Consider the following 17,613-nt stretch of genomic DNA (forward strand, 5'->3'; position numbering starts at 1 on the left):
GTTGACTATCTGACTATTGTACTGGTTGTATATGAACTATAAATAAAAGAAGATTGGACGGAAAAATAATAGAAAATAAGGAGATAACATTTACAAGATTCGATTATGTCCTGTACATTTGGTAATTTTAATATATGTACTTGTTACGTACATAAATGTTTGATTTAATTTTTTTTAAACTGTATACGGCGCCATCGCCATACTATTAGCATGAATTTTACCATACTAAGATAGCCATTAATAATACAAATGAGAAACTTCAATACCATGTTGAAAGTCAAAATAAGTAATAACTGATCTTATTTCATAAGGTTATCAAACAGTTTTAAACGAATTTAACACCTTTGGTTAGCACATATGATACTTATAAGGAAACGTGAAACAATGCAAAACAAATAAGAAGTGAGTTTATTAAAGTTTATGAAAAGTTGATGAGATCCTGCACTCTAGTCTCCGGAGTTATTTGAGTTTGTGCTGTCTTCACCTTGGCGGATTGCTGCCTCAAGATCAGAAATATCTTGGAGATCGTTGATTATTCGTTTATTACTGTTTGCAGTCAGTTTGACAAAGATTCGACCGTCCATGGTCCAGTATGTATTGACTTTATTGTTAAATTTTAGAGCGGCTAATTTGTTGACGAGGTTTGTCCTAAATTGGGGCAAGTTTTCTGTAATAAAGGTACCATTTGGATCACCTTTTAGAGCCTTTTTGTTTGAGAATACCAATTGTCTAGTTCTGTAGGAAATGAATCGTACAATCACTTGAGACTTTCCTTGTTTGACTTTGCCAATGACGTGTGATCTTCCTATGTCTTGGATACCAATATCAAGTTTGAGTTTGTTTTTACATATATCCAATATGATGTTGTCCGTATCGACAGGATGTACAATTTTACCTCCACTGAGTCGGTCTACAGGAATAGGAATATTATCGAAGCGAAGACTTGTCCTTCTAGAGTACTGTTCTTGAATTTCAAGTCTGTTCTCTAGTTCTGCAACCCTGTTATAAAGGAAGTTGACATCTTTGTCTCGTTCTTTGTTTGATGTTACTTGATCTTTAGTGGTGCTTTGTAAGGCTGAAAGTTGGATGAATTGCATAGTGATTTGTTGCTGTTGTTTTTCAATTGTTTCATTCTGACTGTCGATTTTGTGTAAAAGTCCATTTCGTCCATAACACATTTTTGACCTCCGTTTGTATAATTGGCACCAAGATTTCACATATTTGTTTTGACAAAATAGGCATAATAGTGTTTATGACCTCTGGACTGCATAGGGTCTCCAGGACTCTATCAGCAACAGACTTTCTAAGTGAAGCCGCTTTTTGGGGAATATCTAAATCAGTAAGATCGCCTAACGAATTGCCTCGCCTTCGTAGCTGTCTTTTTTTCCGCTGTTTAAGTGTCGCTGGGAGGGTATCGGGGCTGTCTGGATGGGGTCTCTTGTTACAAATAGACTCGTGTGTGGTTATTGTAAGACCTGGTTGAGAGCAAGTTACCCAAATATCATCTGGCAAGTCATTGTTTACATTTATGGGGGACGCCATATTGTTTTCACTCATTACAAAATCTGCACCAAGCTAAGCTCAGTAAAATATAATGTTTACATCAAAATTTGTTCACTGATTTTCAGTTCAGATAAACATTACAGTATTCAGGAATGAAATAAATGACGGTTTTCAGGAAAAATAATGCGTTATCCATCAATTATATCCCATTTTCGAGGACAGTTCGTTTACCCTACCATATCAATTGACGCATGCCCACATTTACTGTGGTGTTCAGGTGATGTAGAGTTCAATCCTGGACCCACTCTTCATACACTGAAGAGGTTACCAGATTCAGTGAAAGAAAGGAATTGAATCTATGAATTGTGCTCAATACTACTTAGACTTTTAAAATATCAATCTATTGATTTTAAAAATGATGGTCTCTGGAAAGAAAAACAACTTCACTGGCCTACTGACTGGTCCTTTTATGATTCAAGAAATAAATCAACGGGCTAAGGATACAATGCTGATAAGAAATTGTTAGAATGCTTAGAAGAACACTGTAATGGAAAATGGTAGCATACGCTATAATTTATTACTTTGGGATACCATACGGCATATTTTGTTAATAGTGAACAAAAAGGTAAAACATGCTACAAAGAGGAACAAGTGATCAGTATGCTGGAGTTTCTTATCGACAACATATTTGTTGAATTTGGAGGTAGACTATTTCAACAATTTGTCGGCATTCCTATAGGAACGAACTTGCGCCTCTCCTTTCCGACCTCTTCTTATTTTCATATGAGTCGGAGTTCCTTCTGACACTTGTCAAAAACAGGAAGATTTAAGAAGCCAGATCATTTAATTTCACATTCAGATATATTGATGATGTTCTTTCCATTAACAATCCAAACTTTTCTGATTGAGTTCCATTAATATATCCTTCAGAACTAGATATTAAAGAAACAACAGACACGGCTTCCTCTGTCTCTTTTTAATTATACCTCGAATTTGACATAAGCGGTCATCTCAGTACCAGAATCTATGACAAACGATACGATTTTAATTTTGAAATTATCAATTTCCCCCACCTAAGTAGCGCTAGCAATATACCAACTTCACCTGCATACGGGATATACATTCCCCAATTAAAATGGTCTTTTTGTCATACATTCTGGTACTGAGATGACCGCCTATGTCAAATTCGAGGTATAAGTCAATGTAATGTTCATTGAAGCCAAAGTCTCATCCATATCAAATGATATGTTTTTGTATCTGGGATTATCTGAGTGCTCATTTATTCCTTATTCTTTTTTACAAGACACTCGTAGTGGTACGATTTACATACAAAAACAATATTATCTGAAGCTTTGTCCGCAGAAACAACAACAGATTTATCTTGAAGAGATGATAGACATTTCACAGCTTCTTTGTCTCTGAAAACGGACTTCGGTCGATCATTCACACAGTTTTTCATCCAATGAATTGTACGTTTTATCAGAGACCTGATTGTTTTGAACCATTCTGACAAAGTGTCCAGTTCAACTTCTTCTCGTTTAGCCAATTCTCTGGCGTAGTCTTCAACAGAATCCATTATTATTTTGAAGTTATGGTTCCATTTGATGTGTCGAGGTTCTCTGAACTTTAGACCATGAGATGTCACCTTTCGGAGATGTTCCTTTGGAATTATGTTTAGATCCCAAGTAATAATATGGCTAGAGGGCTGTAAATATAAGGCGAGTGGGAACAGTCACATATCAGGTTTTTTTTAGGTATTCTTCTAAATCAAGGTCCTGCAATGCTTGCCTATAGTTTAATACTTTAGGTGCAATGGTTTTGGTGTAATTATAGTGTATAAGTGTATAAAAAGTTTTTCCTGTTAAGTTACTAGTGAAATCTGGAGAAGTGATAAACATATTACATATCTTACATGTGCTCTTTTTTCCTTTTGTATGTTTACAAGTAGAAATGATAGGAGTTTGTCATATATTCTGGTACTGAGATGAACGATGTTGTCAAATTCGAGGTAAATGTCTATTAATGATGCGGATGAAGCTGTATCTGTGGGTTCTTTAATCTCTAGTTCATGAGGATATAATTATTATAGTGACCCAATCATTTTACTTTTCATTAGTTCTGAAATTGTTATAGTGTTGTTAGTGGTACTGATGGAAATCTTTGGGGAGAAGTAAGGTCTACAACATGTCAACTGATATCCAGCAAAACTTACACATTTTACAACTTATGATTGCTGAATGTGTACAGTTAAATATCTCGTGCATATGTGAAATGAAAAAATAATATTAATTCACAGGATCTGAAAATTGGGAGCACCAGTGTATTATTTATACAGTGTTAACTGACAGTTGAAAAAAAAACAAGTAAGTTTTTTCACAAGTCACCTATTAAATCCTACAAAAGCTGTTACTGTACTGTGGAATTTTCCTTAATCAGAACTCGGAGATTTCCAACCGTAATCTGACTGGAGTTGTTATTCTACATTTCACACAGACAATATACATTTTTTCTTAATGGGTCATTAAAAAAAGTCAGAATATATAAAACCTCAACTATCCTTTGTTGTTTGGAAGCAAAGGACAGAATCTGACTAAGAAGGACCACTTACATGTAAGCTCATAACACACCTTAACTGGTACGTTATGTACTGTGTCACTTAACTAGATAAAGCCGACGAGAATAAGGCAGTCCCACGATATCACAGAAACAGGAGTTCGATTCCCGCTGAGAAAAGAACAAAAATTTCAAGATCTAACATTGTTGGGCAAATTTAAGACGCAGTATATGTAAATTATTGTGTTAGCCCTATATAACCATATATAGGTTATCCCATGGAAAACGTATTTCGTTAAGTTGTCACATATTTAGACGTATACAAAAATTAGAATTGATGTGACTACATTGTAATTAAAATTATCATCCTTTACGACAGATAAAAAAGCTGATTTGCAAGGTATACCATCTATTTGGTACTATACATCATGTACTGGGTTATAAACATAGATAAAATAGACGAGGAAAGGCATTATCCAACTAACGAAAGCTACATTTATAAATAGCCTAGTTTGTCAAGTGGTCTAGGGCACTAGACACAGGGAAAGAGGAGTAGACACGATATCAGAAATAATAAACGCAAATAGATGTTTGGCATTATTTCAGACGATGTAAATATATATATATGTGTGTTTTGAAGAGAGGCCTTACTACGAAAGAATTTTAGACAATCTTCGTGTGTAAACCTCCTCCAGGTTGAGTCCAGATTTCAAAAGCTCTTTTTTATCTGGAATAACTAGTTTGTACAATTCGTCAACACATTGCATATATTCCTCGTTTTGTTTGAGACGATCCTGTATAGCTGGTTCGTCCGGACGAACAATTTTTTCTGACATTTTGAAGATAACATTTTTTTTCAGAACCAACTTTTCAATACAATCACGCTTTTCTGCATCATTTGAATATTTGTCTGGGGATTCGTGTAGTTTTGACATGGACTCGTGTATTTTGTTACAATGCTTGAACATATTTTCTCTTTCATTTAAAAGTTCATCCAGCTTTTTTAACAGTGTTTGTCGTTCATTTTCTGTAATACGTCCTTGAAATAAATTTCTTTCCGCTATCATATAACTCTCTAGATAACCAGATTCGAGAGCTTGTTTTAGAAATAGTATTGCATCTATTAGCCTATCAATTAAAGAGGATTGTGAGAACCCGAGCGCAGGGTTTGTTTCTATTTCCCAGAAAATTATGTTTTTCATAATGTAAGACGTCATTGCTGGACACAGAGGTATCAGAACTGACTTTGCCATGAGCTTTAGGAGCAAATACAGCTTTGTTTGAGATTCTGTGAAAGAATGTACGAGCATAATTTCGGCTTTTGTGTAGCATATTCTCCATTCTGTTTGTGGATAGCTGCTATCTTTATTTGAAACTGCCACTGCATGTCCTTCTAATGAAGAAATTTGTTTAATTAGATAAGGGTCTGGCCATCCATGCTTCCTCTCTCGTTTTACCCACTTTTCAATTAAATCGGGACAGATGCAAACCAACCCGATAACAAAATCATAATTAATGTAATCGTTCCCGTACCGTTCTGCTGGGCCAATTTTACCTTGATTTGTTATTCTAAATCCGTTAATATCAACCATTTGGTTGTTGAAAACATCATATAAATGATTCTTAACATATCCGTTCTCTAATTTTAGATGGTTTTGTACAAAGCTATGATTTTCATGCCCAAGTTTTAATCTGGCATAACCTGGAGAACAGTTATATTTATCGAGATGAAATACAGTGGGACTTGAACAGGGACTGCCGGACTCAACACATTTTATTCCGCCCACAAAGTAAAGACGGTCTATATCACTTTCAAAATAAAGAGCTGTTCCTTCAGCTTTACCACCAGATGTAATGACAGGGATGGGGTATACCTTATTTTGTATGTCGTCCATCTGTTTATTCTTCTCTCTACGGAAGTTTATCATTTCTTGACTGTATCCAAGTAGATCTAAGCTTTTTGACAAACGTTTGCAAAATTCCATATTAAACGAGGATCAAATTTATTATTTATACATTAAATAATCTTCTTGCATATTCCATTGTTTGAAAACATAATGTCAATGCTTGATGACATACCCCTAACTTAAATGTATAATCATTTTGTGACTGTTGATATGGTCCATTGAATATCATGGAGAAAACATGTCTCATTTTAATGGTCACTATGATCGTTTCCATTGCATAAGTCTGAATCATTTACCACCTGAAAAAGAAAGTTTAAACGAACAGAGAAGAGGACTATACGGCAATGAGACAATGAATGAAAATAACATTTGATTGATTTCGTGCGATCGAAAAGCTTCACGGTATTCAAACAAACCCAAACGTGTGAAATCCAAAGATGTTCAAGACCAATACACATAGGAGCTGAGGGAATTGTAACGTTAATTTCTAAATATCTAATCAATTCATCAACGGAAAATTTACAAAATGTTTGTTATAAACCATACCGAACATGAATAAACAAAGAAACATCTTGAATTTTTTACTATTGGCCGGTTATAGAAACACTTTCAAATCCTTCAACTAAATAATTTACTATTTGGAAATCTGGAGATTCGAGTTTTCATTTAAATTTGCCTGATTAAACAGGCAGTGACAGTGTACGTTTTTGTACCCCTACATTTTTCTAATTTAAGATATAATTTAAGTTTAATTTTCATCAAATAGGTTTAAAACAGAAAAGGTTAGGGGCATCTTATCCAATGTAATAAATATATAAACGATCTTGAACTCGTGCTCCCTCATGCAGAGTTGACCTTATACGAATTTGGCTATTATTTATAGGTCCCTTATAGTCATATAGCTCCTAACGTTTCTTCGTATCAAATTATCCCTGGCTTTCAAATGTTTGGGTTCGAGTGTTCTTGATGAAGATGAATCCAGAAAAGCTCTTGGAGGCACGAATTTAATAAAGTGTTATGTTCATTGTATAATCATATATTGTTTTGATTGAAACTTACCCTAACGAATAAAGCAAATGTTATATTAACCTTTAATTTTATTCTCATGTCAAAGTATTTTGATAAACTTCTTTGAATAAAAAGACATCAAAGATAGCATTGCATAATAACACACGTTATAAATTTCATGCGTCCGAAGCGCTTTCTGGATTTACCTTCATTGGGAACGCTCAAAACCGACTATTTGAAATCGAAGGATGCATAAGAGCTGAAACAGTTGAAGAGCTATATGATCATATCTGCACAGTATAATACATATTTATATTCACTTCTCTTCATAAACCCATTATTATATTTAGTGAATTTTCTCAGAATGTTCACCCTTTAATGCCATTGTGTACCTCTTATTTTGTTTTGTTTTTTTATGTTTTCCTTGGCAAATCGTGGAATTTGTAATGGAATATTCTTGGGGTACCAAATTTGTATCTGTTATTCCTCCTTATTAGAATGTATTGAAACTTTCCTAGAACCTTAACAATTAACCGTCACCATACACCTCCGATTTCTTTTTGTGGATTCTCTTATAAAGCATAAGTGTCAAAAGATTGAAAATCAGAGAAATCTTTTCAAACAAAACACTCTGACCTGAACTACAATATATCATTTATTGCGGTCGTTAAAATGATGAGAGCTACACCATAATGTAAGTTTATCATCACTGTTAACAAGGTGCATACCAGCCTTGGATAACTTATTGTCGAAATATGGAATAAAGTTACATTTAGTTGATCATCCAAGTGTTAAGAAACCGGGGATGCTTAATTTCTCTTTGGACTTCATATTGCCATGTGGTGTAGATGCTAATTATCTTTTATCTGGGATATTTCCAGTCACAGACTTTTCAAACCAGTTCACATTGGAAAAGATGAAAAGGAGAAAATATCCTTTCTAAATCATTCCTTTGTCTAACAAAGGTTTCGATACAATCACCTGGGGCAATATCCTTCATCATAAATCAGTTCACTCGAGAATACCTTCCTAATCTAAAATCAGTCTATACTATAATTCGTTATACGTATACCAAACCAATTGCACATAAATTTTCAGTTTCAAACACGTATTGCGTGATCTCAATATTGACGACTTCATGTCTAAACCTCCTAATTGCACATGAGCTATGTGACCATTCATATATAATCCGGCTGACCATATTATTACTGGTGACCTAAAAGTCAGGTAATGTGTAAAACTCAAGAAAGAAGACGTAGATACTTTCTGAATGGACTAAGGCTGTGCGGTCGTTAATACAAATCAGAATTAAAAAACTGAATGGGTCTATGAATATACATACTACATCAATGTTTAAAGACCCAAATGTTGTTAAGCACCTGTTCTTCCTTCATGACAAATATTGTTGGTGTTCCTGCAGATAAAGCCCTAAAAAATCATATTGTGTGTAAATCACATTACATAAACTGCTGGATAAATGAATAAGGTATTGACAATTCACTTGAAAACTCATTATGTACCCTCACGACACTTACACAGGAAAAAATCCTGGATAATCATAGATCTGGTCTGTGTTTCTTTTGAATTTCAAACAAAAATGAAGAACTGGATCTTCCATCATTGTATGGGATACCGAAATTACATAAGTGTCCTTACAAGCAACGTTATATTGTTTGGTCTTCCAATTGCTCCACGAAACCGCTTTCTAATTATTAACATCAATTTTATCAGCAATCAAAGCAGAGCTTCAAAGTTAATGTTAACTACCTATTCTAGGGTCGGAGTGAATGAGATGTTTTCACTCGCTACGAAACAGGGGAAAACCTCGCTTTTCGTCCTGTTTTTAAAGCTTGTACAAGTAAATTTAATAATGTACCTATATTAGATATGTACGTGTTTACACCATTTAAAATCTACTCGGGTTTCATTCTTAAAAGAAGTTGGAATATATTATAAAATATAAAAATGTTGTATGAATTGAAAATGATTTGAATTTTTATCACCTTATTTTAGTGTTGATTTTTATTTGTAAATTAAAATATTTGCTTTAGACTTGTGTTTTAGTATATTGTAGGACCTTTTGTCTGATTTTGAAAATATACTTTAAATTGTTAAATGTTCGAATTAGCTCTCGCCGCGATAAAGCCTTTTTGCGCTAAGGCGGCGTAAAGAAAACCCCAATCAATCAATCAATAAAATCTACTCTGAGTACAGACAAGCCGATGCAACTAGGACAGTTTAAAATCATGGCTGGAACTAGCTATATACAAGTTATATTCATATTTTTCAGGAAGTTAAAAGTTTACCTGCATTTTGATATACATTTTTCCAGTCTGCAGAAGATATCAAAATAAACAAACACCTGAGTTCCACTCAGTTACACAGTTTAAATCACCTATTGATATGCAGCTCTATTGTCCATGCAACTCAATACCGTTCATACCATTTATTATACGAGGGGAGCTCCTCAAACCTCTTTCCCAATTTAGTTTATTTTGGTACTTTCTGCAGGAACGGAAAAAAAATGAATCCATTAAAGTATTTAATATTATGGAACTTAAAGTGTATTTAAATTTTATTTATCTATGTAAAGTCATGCTTTAAAACTTTTCCAGGTGTAAAGATTTGTCTGTACTGAGAGTGAAATTTGTAACGTAAATACGGACATAGTTGTGAAATTAGTTTTAAAAAAAACTTCAGATATGAAAATATGAAAATAGTGTTTCAGAAACCTATTACATCAAACAGACAATACTTTAAATGTACATTATCTATAAAACGTAAAATAACAAAAACACCGAACTCCAAGGAAAATTCAAAACGGAAAGTCCCTTATCAAGTGGCAAAATCAAAAACTAAAACACTTCAAACGAATGGAAAACAACTGTCCAATCCCTCACTTGGTACATACATTTCCTTATGTAGAAAATGGTGTATTAAACAATGTGTGAGCAAAACAAACAGACATAATAGGTTAAAATGTCAAAAATTGTGGTACAGCAGTCAACATTGTGTTATGATCCTAATCACAATAAAAACAAATAACTATTTGAACAAAGAAAAGAAAAACAAAAAGGCATATAGACACTCTATAGACAAATTACATAATCAAAAATGAAAGACAAGAATACAAAAATGACCATAGCACAGTAACACAATGGCGGGATGAATAAATACCTTGCAACGCCAAAAGTATATACCAAAAATGGACTAAACAGTAAAGGTTAAAATATACAAAGACAAATAAAAAGAACACGTTAACACTTGATTAAGATGATTCACAACGTCAGTACCTAGAATCTATACTTCAAGACCATCATGTATTATATGTGAAGTTGATAAAGAATATCCATCAACAAGATCTTGGTATCTTCCGATGAACTTTTTTTAGAAAAAGAACGAGACGTTCTTTGACATAACCCTGGTTCACCAACTTTCTGATCAGACACTGGAGATGTTTTATTAAGTCTGAGTATACCTGCAAGCTCTTGAATATCGAATGAGTTGGCAAATGTATATCCCATATCCAGGGAAAGTTGGTATATTACTGCAAAGGTGGGGGAAATTTATAATTTCAAAATTAAAATCGTCTCGTTTGTCACAGATTCTGTTACTGAGATGACCACTGGTGTCAAATTCGAGGTATAAGTCTAAATATGAGGCGGAAAAAGCCGTGTCTGCTGTTTCTTTAATTTCTAGTTCTGGAGGATATATTAATGGAACCCAATCAGAAAAGTTTGGATTTTTTTTTCTTAATGGAAAGAACATCATCGATATATCTGAATGTGAAATTAAATGATCTGGCTTCTTTGATCTTCTTGAAATTGATAAGTGTCTGAAGGAACTCTACTAATATGAAAATAAGAAGAGGTCGGCAAGGAGAGGTGCACAATTCGTTCCCATAGGAATGCCGACAAATTGTTGAAAAAGTCTGTCTCCAAATTCAGCAAATATGTTTTCAATAAGGAAATCCAGCATACTGAGCACTTGTTCCTCTGTGCAGCATGTTTTACCTATTTTATATCATTTATCTTGTATTCACCATTTACGCATCGACCGTTTATTCATATCATTCATTCTAGGGTAAAATAATTCATTTCTAGACTATTAGCATATAATTAGTAATAGAGAAAAATAACCGACCTGTATATATAGAACATAGCAAACTAAGAAAGAATAAATAAAACTTAGAAAATATCAAATTTCACATATGACTTTGTCCACCATAATATCAAAAAGTGACGATCAGAATAAAGAACAAAAGAAATAGCGTCAAAACATAATAACCAATATAAATAAAGAACTGTGACGAAAAAGTGTAGTATGGTACTTGAACTAAAGTGTGTATTCTTGTGGTTGTGTTGTGTTGTTGGGTGTCTAAGTTTCACTCGTACACGGACGACAAATGCCAAGTATACTCTTTAACAGGGTTACCCTTGAAATCTACTGGTAGCGTGATTAAGGGAATCCTGGTCACATAAATAAATAAATGGATCCTGGTGTAGTCTGAACGAAGTCGAATAAAAGTTCAATACTGTATTATTAAAATCATAAGACTATAACAAAGTTACAAGTATAACACAATGTACATCTAACTTCAGGCTCAACAATACGGCTCTCCTCTCTACTAAATAAACGCAACTGTCCTCTCCTCACTATAAATTATCTCTCCTCCTTATCTCACGCTCTTTCTCTCTTTTATATGACTCCTACAAGCCCGTATACAAATATAGACTACTAGGGCAACCGGGCTCCGTGTAGTCCGTGCTCCGGAAGTCCGGGTGCTCCGGTAATCCGGGTGCTCCGGTGATCCGGGCTCCTAGTGTTCCGTGCTCCTTACATAAATTTACTAGGGCACCATATGCAAATCATTAGGGCTCACTAGTCAAACAAAGAAATCTAAATATAACATCTTATTAATATAATCTCTGATGATCTCTAACTGTATTAAATGGCTATGTGTGAAAATACAGATGTACGTAAACCTGATACAATCAGATAACACACTTGACCTAACATATAGAAATGTTACAAAGCCCCCTCTTAACTATGAACTTCCACTGTTCAGTATACAGCATTGTATAAAAAAAAAATCTAATTAAATACTGTTCTTGAGCACCTTATAACAAATACACACGTAGCCAACAAGTAGTACACGTATATAAAAAATGTATACATATCAAAAACATATCAGGGTTTGCATCAAAAGAACTTCTAAGATAAAAAAATATATATATAAACAAAAATGTACATGTACCCTGAGATAGATGATAATAAAAAAAAACCTTATCATAACTTTTTAAAACATAAAAACAGCACCCCAGACTAGTTTTGAGTATTATGCGATTCTAAATAACAAAACTTAACACAACTTACAGAGATATCATATTTGTATCATGGAATATAAAAAAAAAACCATCGGAATCCAAGATTTGATTCTTTAAAATGTTTAAACGTACACTCAAAATTGGGCCAGGTAACACCAAGTAAATAACAAGGGTCACAGGGCTCCATATAAACAAAATTACTTTAAACTAATTTTGCGAACATTTGCTAACAAAATTTAAGTCTATGTAAAATAAGCACCAATTATTAAAAATAAGAAATATAACAAAAATACAAAAATTATATAGTGCTGACAATGATATATTTTAAGTCTACATAATAGTTTTAGATTTAAGACTTTCAAAACAATGGAGTTTACTGGTCTTAAAAAAATGTAGTTAATCATTGTTTAATGGGCATTGAGACACCATGATTGAAGGGTTTCAAGCGACATATTGTAATTTTAAAGGGCTTCGAGACACCATAAAAATGTATTTAGGGTTTCGAGCACCAAATAAAGCTAAACTTCTACTTTATAAATAAACACAGAAAAACTTCTGTATAAAACAACATAGTTTACACAATAAATAAACAACTGTTTATAAAGTCACTTGGTTTATTCACTATCTTCTTCCGTCGTTTCATTGTGGGATTTTTTCTTTTCATTATACCGTCCATGCCGGATGACCGACACCCGGCCTCTGGTGTCGATCTCCTCTGCGTAAATCTGTCTCTCGAGAATCTCTACGGTCCCCTTCTCGGTTCCGGAAATTCTGGTGGACGATTTTTAAACATCGGGGATCTGTCTCCTCCATGCCATATATCACGGTTATAGAATCGCCCTTGGGATCCTTTACCGTTATTCCGTGGGTAATTATTAGGAACTTTATTTCTGTCGACATTTTCTCTTCGTGTTCCTTCTACTTCTGCAGTTACATCTTCATCACTATCCCCGTCTTCAACTTCAAATACAGGCCGCTGAACTGGTTTGAAATGCTTGGCGAGATCCTTTTCTCCTACTCTTAAGCATTCTTCCTGCATTGAATTAATTACCGCCTCTTGCAGGGTATTAGGTCTGGTTCGCTTGACAGCAAGGCGAAAATCTTCTGACTGTCCGCACTTGTCAAGGAACGCTTTAATAGAGTTCTCCTCTACAATCTCAGGATTGCCCGGATACGGTCTACGGTACAAATCCTCTATGGCTTGACCAAAATCTCTCAAAGATTCTTCCGGTTTTCTCTTTCTCATTTTTGCCTCTGTCACATACCTTTCTTTCATCGCCGTATGTCCAAATCTCTCTTCCATCTTTTGTTTAAGACGATTATTATCTCTCTGTATTATAACTGGCATCCCGTATGCATACGTCTCTGCTTGTCCCCTAAGAGTGCTTAGTAGGACCCTTCGTGGCTTTTCGTTGTTCCATACATTTAACTCGGATATATTCTCGAAGTATTGAATAAACTCATTCCAAACATCATTCCTTGCTCCGGAAGAGGTCCTCCGTACAGGATATTCATTAGATGGAGGAACGTTCCTTCCACGGATACACCAAGTATTCGGGTATTCCGTAGTCGTTCCGTTTATGTCAGTACATTCATTTTCTATACTATCAGACTCTGGCAATTGGACATGTCCTAGTGATAAGCCCATGTTTTCCGATGTATGCCCGGGTGACTCAAGCTCCATTTGCCTTTGTCCGTTTATAACAGGAGAATTAGGCCAAGGGCTCGAGTACGAGGGCATTTCATCTGAGTCATAGGGCGTACCAGTATCAGTGATAACATTATCCGGAGTACGGCTTAGCCCATTATACATATGATTAGGGCTTCGCCTGTTCCTGGACCATGTATATGCAGTGTTTTCTGACTTATAGCCAGTAATGACGGAATTCCATACTAATTTCAAAACTATCGTTGAAATTATCAGGCATATTATCGCTAATAATCCAATCACTACATATTCCTGAGACTTCTGTACTGCCCTATTGTTAGGAAAATAAATCCATGCTGTTGCAACGAGGCCGCTACTGAGAGTAAGCAAACTAACCCATATTTGCCAAAATTTCTTCCAACCATTTCCTCCGTCTTTTTCCGTATTGCTCATCTCCTGGACAGCTCTATCCTGATAGTTCCTGGGTGAACAATGCCCGATTCTCCGGCGATACCGGTTATCTGGCATATTCTCCGTGTGAACATCATGGAGAGTACCAGTGGCAGGCGAACTACTTAACCCAGAAGCTGCTGGGGAAAATATCTGATTTCTTAAGCAATTCTGCCTTACCTGAGAGAGCGTTGGAGCCTGAGTTGATGTCCTTATTGTTCTTCTTGGTGTCTCCATTGTATTATTAAACAAATACAATTATCACTAACAAGTTCGTTGAAGTCACACACAGTAAATCCCACCGCTGCCACCAATGTGACGAAAAAGTGTAGTATGGTACTTGAACTAAAGTGTGTATTCTTGTGGTTGTGTTGTGTTGTGTTGTTGGGTGTCTAAGTTTCACTCGTACACGGACGACAAATGCCAGGTATACTCTTTAACAGGGTTACCCTTGAAATCTACTGGTAGCGTGATTAAGGGAATCCTGGTCACATAAATAAATAAATGGATCCTGGTGTAGTCTGAACGAAGTCGAATAAAAGTTCAATACTGTATTATTAAAATCATAAGACTATAACAAAGTTACAAGTATAACACAATGTACATCTAACTTCAGTCTCAACAATACGGCTCTCCTCTCTACTAAATAAACGCAACTGTCCTCTCCTCACTATAAATTATCTCTCCTCCTTATCTCACGCTCTTTCTCTCTTTTATATGACTCCTACAAGCCCGTATACAAATATAGACTACTATGGCAACCGGGCTCCGTGTAGTCCGTGCTCCGGAAGTCCGGGTGCTCCGGAAGTCCGGGTGCTCCGGTAATCCGGGTGCTCCGGTGATCCGGGCTCCTAGTGTTCCGTGCTCCTTACATAAATTTACTAGGGCACCATATGCAAATCATTAGGGCTCACTAGTCAAACAAAGAAATCTAAATATAACTCCTAATTAATATAATCTCTGATGATCTCTAACTGAATTAATTGGCTATGTGTGAAAATACAGATGCACGTAAACCTGATACAATCAGATAACACGCTTGACCTAACATATAAAAATGTTACACAGCCCCCCTCTTAATTATGAACTTCCACTGTTCAGTATACATCATTGTATTAAAAAAAATCTAATTAAATACTGTTCTTGAGCACCTTATAACAAATACACACGTAGCCAACAAGTAGTACATGTACTATAAAAAATGTATATATATCAAAAACATATCATGGTTTGCATCAAAAGAACTTCTAAGATAAAAAAAATATATATATAAACAAAAATGTACATGTACCCTGAGATAGATGATAATAAAAAAAAACCTTATCATAACTTTTTAAAACATAAAAACAGCACCCCAGACTAGTTTTGAGTATTATGCGATTCTAAATAACAAAACTTAACACAACTTACAGAGATATCATATTTTTATCATGGAATATAAAAAGAAAACATCGGAATCCAAGATTTGATTCTTTAAAATGTTTAAACGTACACTCAAAATTGGGCCAGGTAACACCAAGTAAATAACAAGGGTCACAGGGCTCCATATAAACAAAATTACTTTAAAATAATTTTGCGAACAAAATTTAAGTCTATGTAAAATAAGCACCAATTATTAAAAATAAGAAATATAACAAAACTACAAAAATTATATAGTGCTGACAATGATATATTTTAAGTCTACATAATATTTTTAGATTTAAGACTTTCAAAACAATGGAGTTTACTGGTCTTAAAAAATGTAGTTAATCATTGTTTAATGGGCATTGAGACACCATGATTGAAGGGTTTCAAGCGACATATTGTAATTTTAAAGGGCTTCGAGACACCATAAAAATGTATTTAGGGTTTCGAGCACCAAATAAAGCTAAACTTCTACTTTATAAATAAACACAGAAAAATTTCTGTATAAAATAACATAGTTTACACAATAAATAAACAACTGTTTATAAAGTCACTTGGTTTATTCACTATCTTCTTCCGTCGTTTCATTGTGGGTTTTTTTCTTTTCATTATACCGTCCATGTCGGATGACCGACACCCGGCCTCTGGTGTCGATCTCCTCTGCGTAAATCTGTCTCTCGAGAATCTCTACGGTCCCCTTCTCGGTTCCGGAAATTCTGGTGGACGATTTTTAAACATCGGGGATCTGTTATCCTCCATGCCATATATCACGGTTATAGAATCGCCCTTGGGATCCTTTACCGTTATTCCGTGGGTAATTTTCAGGAACTTTATTTCTGTCGACATTTTCTCTTCGTGTTCCTTCTACTTCTGCAGTTACATCTTCATCACTATCCCCGTCTTCAACTTCAAATATAGGCCGCTGAACTGGTTTGAAATGCTTGGCGAGATCCTTTTCTCCTACTCTTAAGCATTCTTCCTGCATTGAATTAATTACCGCCTCTTGCAGGGTATTAGGTCTGGTTCGCTTGACAGCAAGGCGAAAATCTTCTGACTGTCCGCACTTGTCAAGGAACGCTTTAATAGAGTTCTCCTCTACAATCTCAGGATTGCCCGGATACGGTCTACGGTACAAATCCTCTATGGCTTGACCAAAATCTCTCAAAGATTCTTCCGGTTTTCTCTTTCTCATTTTTGCCTCTGTCACATACCTTTCTTTCATCGCCGTATGTCCAAATCTCTCTTCCATCTTTTGTTTAAGACGATTATTATCTCTCTGTATTATAACTGGCATCCCGCATGCATACGTCTCCGCTTGTCCCCTTAGAGTGTTTAGTAGGACCCTTCGTGGCTTTTCGTTGTTCCATACATTTAACTCGGATATATTCTCGAAGTATTGAATAAACTCATTCCAAACATCATTCCTTGCTCCGGAAGAGGTCCTCCGTACAGGATATTCATTAGATGGAGGAACGTTCCTTCCACGGATACACCAAGTATTCGGGTATTCCGTAGTCGTTCCGTTTATGTCAGTACATTCATTTTCTATACTATCAGACTCTGGCAATTGGACATGTCCTAGTGATAAGCCCATGTTTTCCGATGTATGGCCGGGTGACTCAAGCTCCATTTGCCTTTGCCCGTTTATAACAGGACAATTAGGCCAAGGGCTCGAGTACGAGGGCATTTCATCTGAGTCATAGGGCGTACCAGTATCAGTGATAACATTATCCGGAGTACGGCTTAGCCCATTATACATATGATTAGGGCTTCGCCTGTTCCTGGACCATGTATATGCAGTGTTTTCTGACTT

At 35.3% G+C, this 17,613-nt stretch overlaps 1 protein-coding gene across 1 annotated transcript; it reads right to left on the reverse strand.

Moving 5' to 3' along the window:
• Positions 1-4,312: 4,312 nt before the first annotated feature.
• Positions 4,313-9,402, reverse strand: LOC127704568 (uncharacterized). Its single transcript, XM_052208688.1, has 2 exons — positions 9,278-9,402; positions 4,313-6,262 (listed from the first exon to the last, which is right to left on the reverse strand). Exon 2 carries the CDS (start codon positions 6,039-6,041, stop codon positions 4,707-4,709), a length of 1,335 nt encoding a protein of 444 aa, XP_052064648.1. The 5' UTR covers positions 6,042-6,262; positions 9,278-9,402; the 3' UTR covers positions 4,313-4,706.
• Between the last annotated feature and the right edge of the window lie 8,211 nt (positions 9,403-17,613).

This window comes from Mytilus californianus, unplaced genomic scaffold, assembly GCF_021869535.1.
Source record: "Mytilus californianus isolate M0D057914Y unplaced genomic scaffold, xbMytCali1.0.p SCAF_6, whole genome shotgun sequence".
NCBI lineage: Eukaryota > Metazoa > Mollusca > Bivalvia > Mytilida > Mytilidae > Mytilus > Mytilus californianus.

Excerpts from the sequence above, each read along its gene's own strand:
- LOC127704568 (XM_052208688.1), bottom strand. The coding sequence starts at position 6,041 with ATGGAATTTTGCAAACGTTTGTCAAAAAGCTTAGATCTACTTGGATAC.